This window comes from Coturnix japonica, chromosome 24 (genome assembly GCF_054131305.1).
Source record: "Coturnix japonica strain WE chromosome 24, WE-NBRP24, whole genome shotgun sequence".
In the NCBI taxonomy this organism is placed as follows: domain Eukaryota; kingdom Metazoa; phylum Chordata; class Aves; order Galliformes; family Phasianidae; genus Coturnix; species Coturnix japonica.
Genome location: NC_140686.1, coordinates 2,762,721 through 2,768,897, shown reverse-complemented (window position 1 = coordinate 2,768,897; position 6,177 = coordinate 2,762,721). Strand labels below are relative to the sequence as shown.

Here is a 6,177-nt window from a genome sequence, read left to right as displayed (position 1 = left end):
CCGCAGAGGTGAGTCCCTTCTGAAGATGGACACATTGACACAATTTCTTCACATGTTCTTGTGTCTCACTGCTCACCATGTGCCACCATCATGAGTGCATTCCTACCTTCCTGCCTTTGGTGAAGAGCTGCAGCCATGTTTCACAATCCTGATACTTTCAATGGCTTTCCCAGACAGCTTTGCACTCCTCAAACTCAGAATTGATCTGATTATATCTGGCAGAGAGGCAGTAACCCGTTTTTGAAACATCTCTAATCTGATTTCCTTCATATGCTCCCCCTGGTGTTTGTTGTTATTTTGCACTTACTTTATTTCTTTTTAGCCCTGGGATCAGAGTACACCAAATTCTAGAGCTCAAGCAAAGAGCCTTGAGGGGACAATAAAGGAGAAGCTACAGCTGAGACAACCGGAGAAGCTGAAGAAGGAAGTGGCTGCTGCTGAAGAAACAGTCAAAGGTAAAAGAGCAGAGCTTAGCAGTCCTGAATCCACCCTTCATGTTCAGCTTATCAGCTTGCAAAGGCCTAAGTGAAATCTCAGCACGGTGGGCAACAGCATTGCCAGGGAAACCATCAGCCCAACCTCAGGAGCAGAGAACTATGAATGAGTGTTGAGTGTGAGGTGGTCCTCGGAAGTAAAGGGACCTGAGTGCTCATGGTGGGTGCATGCCTTTGCTTAGTGCTAGAAAGGGAAATGCTTATTTTCTTAGTTCACTTGTGTTCCTTCCAGCCAGACTTCAGCTTGAGAACGAGGGACAGACAGTGGCACTGAGCTGCAGACTTACCTGTGTGATAAACCCCTGGATGTATTTTGTGGGTCTGTTGTGGCTTGCACAGCGTCTGGTTGCACACTCTTGTCTGTAGCTCCTGCTTTTTCCTTTCTCTAAAGGGACCATGTATTGCTTTCTCCTGCTGTATGGCTGTTTCCCTTGTCTGGGTTATAATATGGTGTAGCTGTGCAGTTTCTTTGTTCCTTTGGTGGGACTGTTGGTATGCAGCACTTACTGTGGAAGATACTGCTGAGATTTGTGGAAAGAGCAATGTAATTTTGCTGGCCAGATGTATTTAACTGTAAAGAAGAGCTGTGGGAATGACAGGACAACCAGGACTCCTCTCAAGGCACAATTGTACCAGCTCTCTCTTCTTCCTGTAGCCAAGGGCAAGGTGTGTGTGAAGCCCTCGGATGGGAAAGCCAGCACCCCCACGAAGCGAGCAAGGAAGCGGAAGGCTGCTGAGATCTCTCCTTCTGCTGTGGCAGCTGTGAATCCTCGGAGAAGCACTGAAGAAGAGGAGCCTCCAGCTAAAAAGGCTAAAATAGCAGCTTTGGTAAGGAAGGGAGGAAGCGTCAGTGCTGTCCTCGTCAGGCTGATACTGAGATACAACTGCTGCAGAAAGTGTGGAGAACTGAAATGTTCTGCAGGTTTCCTTTCAAAGCAATCGCTGTGTGCTGGATGCTGGATGAATGGCAGTGTGCGCACAATGCTCTACAGCCCTGTGATTCCTTTGTGGTGTGAAGGAATTTGTCCATTATTGCTGCATTGTTAAAAAGACCTGAGGTGCTCTGCAGCCTTCACGTGGTTGTTAGCATCCTTCAGGAGCCCCTTAGCCCCCGTGTTGGGTTAAGGCTCAGCAGTGCTGAAGGAGAAGCGCTGCAGAGGATGGATCTCCTGAGCAATCATTGACTTTGTCTTCCTTCTTTCCAGACTGCTGCTCCAGCACTGCCGGAGGTCAGCCTGCTCACCGAGCCTGTAGAAGATGACACTGAAAAGTTCATCTCGGAACTCTTAGAGGAAATGGAAGGAGAAATTGACTTGGAGCTGGAGAAGGATGTGGATGAACTCCATCGTGAACTTTCTGAGATGATTGACAGTATATCTGAGTAGTCTTATAGCATATATATATATATAAATAAATATTTTAAAAGGCTTCACAATGAGTCTTATATCATAGCTGAACTGGTAAAAGATTGGCAGACTGCATTCCACTGTCCTGAGTTTTCCTGCTGGTCAGAGTTGAGGTCCTGTGCATCCATTCCCTGCTCCTGGTTGGCTCCTTTCAGCAGCAAGAGGACAAAGCAGTTCTGTGACAGCCCAGAAGGACGTCCATCTGTGTGCGGCAGTGCCTGGCAATTGATTTCCTGATTCAGTGACGCTCCGAAGGCTTCAACCTCAAGCTCCTTCCTTCCTCCTCCCTTGGCCATGCTCAGCGTTGGGTGCAGCTGGAAGCTTCTTCAGTGCTCCCAGTTCTTGGGTAGTCCCTATGTCTAGCTTGGAGTTCTGCAAGCTCTTGAGTTTTGTTGGTGTATGCTTTTGTTTTTGACTTGAATCCTTTAAGGCAACTTAATGACGATGTGGGGGTGGGAGGGAGCAGAATTATTCTGGTGTTTTGGACCAAATGTGCCACCAAGGCGGGGGGGTGCTCCCTGCCTTCCAGTTATCAGCAGTGATGCAGCAGCAGTGTGAGAAGCGGGAGCTGCACGCCACTGCTGCGTTATTCCCCCCTTTCCCTTTTTCTGGACTTCCAGTGCTGTTTGCTGGCAGAGCGCGATGCTGTGCTGATGATTTCTGGAAGCCAACACGTGTGCGCTACGCTTGTCTCAGTTCAGAGTGCAGCCATCCCAGCCCTGCTGTGGGCACAGTGCAGCCCTGGCCCTGCTGGAGGACGCCGTGGTGACTCTGTGCTTCAGCAGGGTACTGAGTGGTTTTCTGCTGCCTCTGGGTGGGACTGTGCCCATGTCGTGTCTGCCATTGTTACTGTAAATATTTTATCCTTTCCTTTTGTATTTGCCTTCTATTTAAGATATTGTATGAACGTAGTCAGGCTCCTCTGTTTGTGCCAGCGGCTCTCAGCTGTGTTTTGAAATAAACCTGGCACAGGACAGCAGTGCTGTACGTCTGCCTGCAGCTCTTGGAGGGAGCAGGAGGGGAGCCAGGAGTGCTGCTCCAACAACATCCTGGTGCTGCTGCCACCAGGGTTACTGCTGTGCTGCTGTTATGAGCTCCATGGAAGAGATGAGCTCCAGCACGGCCTCCTCTCACTTATTTGGCTCTGAAGCCTTCAGTTGCTATTGGCCGTGGCACATTCCACGCAGTGTGAATCTCTCTAACAGACATAACTGTATAGGTGGAATTATGGGGGCTGGGAGGGAGGACACAGTGCTGCTGAGAGCAGGGCCAGGCAGCCCAGCATTCTCAGCACCACAGCCAGGTGAGGCTGGCAGTTCAGTTACAGTCTTTGCACTCCCTGTGCTATCTGCACCGCTTTGGCATGAAGACATGACTGGAAAGTTCATCCAGTATTGGGCTGAGCTGTGCTTCCCCCCCATAACCCACAGTGCTGCCACAGCCACGTTCTGAGGGCAGACACCCAGCTTCCATAACCAACCATGCACTGAGGCTGAGCTGCCCACACCCCACATCCCAACCTGCTCCTCTACAAAACATCTCCACTTTATTCCATACAAATCCCAGAGCATCCCACTCTTCCCATCCTGCAGCAGGGAGCGGAGACAGCCACAGCTCCCCATGTCCCATCGCATCCCACTCCAGCTGCCCTGTGGTCCTCAGTGCTGCAGCAGCCGGCTGTAGGGTCCACCGCGGGTCCTCAGTTCGGTGGGTGTCCCCATCTCAGCCATGGTGTCATGCTCCAGCACCACAACATGGTCTGCCTTCTCCAGCATCCGGGGTTGATGGCTGATGAGCAGCATTGACTGGTCCCCCCTGTTGGGCATTGGGTAGGTTTGTGGCGTGGCATTAAGCTGGTACATTCGGTGTTACACGCTGTGTGTGAGTCCCGTCTGTTCCCGTGTGCGGAGGCACGGTACTTTCACACAGCAGCCTTGATTTGTCGCCAGATTGGGAGGCGACAGCCTTCATGTCAGAAATGTGGACAAATGCTTCTGTTGTCTGAACTGTCTCTTGGCCCTCAGCACAATGATGCGCTGCCTTTCCAACCCTTCACAGCACTGCTAGGTGCCAAGTGCTGTGCTTTAAGTCTGTTGTACGATGAGTGGCAGCAGAGACTTTCCAAGCGAAATGCTTCATGCTGTAGATAAACAACAACAACAAATACAGCTGGGTTAATGTGGTTGTCTTCCTGTGGCATATTAGTTGAAGCAAAAAAGAAAATCCCCATCCCTTCTTGCTGGTGCTCTTGGCCACCCCCAGGAAGGGCTGAAAAGCTCTTCCAGGTCCTTTCCTTTGAGCCTTTGCTGCAGAGGGTCCCCACAGATTCCATTCCAAGATCTCCCTAAGCCTCCCTGTTTCCTACAGCTGTAGGCACTGATCCTAAAACAGCTGGGCTCTGTTTCCAGCCTGTGGGACCCCAGGAGTTCCTCACACCATCTTCTGCAAAGCCAGAGCTGCCCACAGTCCCCCACAGCCACTCTTCCCACTACATACGTCAGGGTGCGGATGCAGTGCGCTGAGTCCCGGATGTCCCACACTTTGATGTACGACGTGGACACGGTGAACACCAAGCCCGTGTGGCTGCAGTACTTGATGGAAACGACATTATTTGGGTGACCCTTGAGGGAAGCAATTTCCTGACCCGTCACCAAGTTCCACATCCTACAGCTCCGGTCTGTAGGAAGAAGAACGTGACTGAGAGAGTTGGGCTGGGGAGTTCCTCCGTGGCGTGGAGGCACCGACTCCTTCCCAAGCGCTGCCTTTCACCACCCACAGCTCCTCTCCAGGGCAATGGAGCCAGCCTGCTCCAGCACCTGGACATCAGAAGGCAGGGACAGGGGAGCAGCCCAGAAGGAGCCATCCCTGCCATGCACCCCAATTCCCCACGCCAGCCTGGGGAGATCTATGAGAATAGCGCATAAAAAGCCAGCAGCCCCCACACCTGTTCTGTCCAACATATGCCTTTTTAGGCAGTGAAAAGCAGTTCATCGGTGGCATCCAGGCAGAGCACAGGCTTGGTGTGTCCTTCTGCCACAGAGACGCACTGCAGTGGGGCTGTCCGGGCATTCTTGGTGCCACCCACTGGATTAATGATGCCCCTTGCATGGGAAAGAAAGAAGGTGGGGTAGGTATGTGGAAAGGCACAGCACTGTAAGGTCCTACAGGCATGGGAAAGCACGAGCTGCCTCACCCCCAAGCATCTTCCACTTCCTGTTAGGGCAATGGGCCCCTCCATCTGAACTTAGGCATATCTGAGCAATCATCTTCATGGAAAACCTTGGCATCTCCCCACTAGCAGCCCCTGCCTAACGGCTCTGCCCAGGTGACACAGACTGTGAGACGTGATGCTCACGGCCTCTGCTCTGAGCCAGGAAACTCAGCTCATTGGACCCCAGCTCAGTTGAGGACAAACTGCACTTTCTCCATCCTGAAGCTCTTCCAGGAACGTTTCATTAGACCTATTTCATGGCAGTTCCTTTAAACTGCCAGCCAGCCTGTGGTTGGCAACGTTTGGAAACGGAGCTGTACTCCTTTTAAAACCAACAGGATGACAGAGGGCAGCACTGGCATTTGCACCCAGCACCCTGTGCCCGATGCTGGCTCAGAGGATCCATCCTCACCAAACCTTCTTCCAAAGGACGCCCTGCAGGCACCTCATCCCTCCGGCCACAGCATCTGCCAATCACTTCCACATCAGAGTGTTCAGAACACTGAGGTCCAGCAGCCCCACTGCTGCAGTCCTGAGCTTTGTGGACACCAGCAGCTCTTTCCTGCTGGCATTCCAAGCGCCGCCTGGGGCTCTGAGCTGTGCTAAATCTTTTCCTATGAGTAGGCAAAACAAGGCAGGAGGCTGGAGAAGGGCAGGCCCAGGGCTGCATGAGGTCTGCATTAGTCAGGAGGGTGAAGGTAAGCTCATTAATTCGGGTTTCGAAGTCACAGGAGTGCGACCTCCTTCTCAATTAGCAGCTGTGCTCACACATTCAGCAGCTCTCCTCTGACCCCTAGTGTTGCTACTGGTCTCGAAGTGACACCGAGACCAAAGGGAAATCCCGGCTCCCCAGGGTGAGATGCGATCAGAGCAAACAGCTCAAGGTGACAAAGCACACACGCGCCTGGAGCCATGTATCCAGTGGTTGCTGAGAGCAGAGCACCCATCAGCACCAGAGGTGCTCCTAAAGGGCAATGAGAAGGTTGTCCTTGCACTGGGACAAACTCAGGAGCACATTCAGCCCGAGGCTGAGCTCTGCACAGCAGTGACTTGGCTTCTGGGGCAG

The 6,177-nt window shown here is 52.2% G+C and overlaps 1 protein-coding gene across 1 annotated transcript; it reads left to right on the top strand.

Annotated features, from left to right (window-relative positions):
- Positions 1-1,055: 1,055 nt before the first annotated feature.
- LOC146757008 (zinc finger CCCH domain-containing protein 11A-like) lies at positions 1,056-1,909 on the top strand. Its single transcript, XM_085523298.1, has 2 exons — positions 1,056-1,322; positions 1,700-1,909. Exons 1-2 carry the CDS (start codon positions 1,056-1,058, stop codon positions 1,877-1,879), a joined length of 447 nt encoding a protein of 148 aa, XP_085379424.1. The 3' UTR covers positions 1,880-1,909.
- The last annotated feature ends 4,268 nt before the right edge of the window (positions 1,910-6,177 follow it).

Excerpts from the sequence above, each read along its gene's own strand:
- LOC146757008 (XM_085523298.1), top strand. The coding sequence starts at position 1,056 with ATGTATTTAACTGTAAAGAAGAGCTGTGGGAATGACAGGACAACCAGG. Across the intron at positions 1,323-1,699 it reads AGGCTAAAATAGCAGCTTTG|ACTGCTGCTCCAGCACTGCC; the intron begins GTAAGGAAGGGA and ends CCTTCTTTCCAG.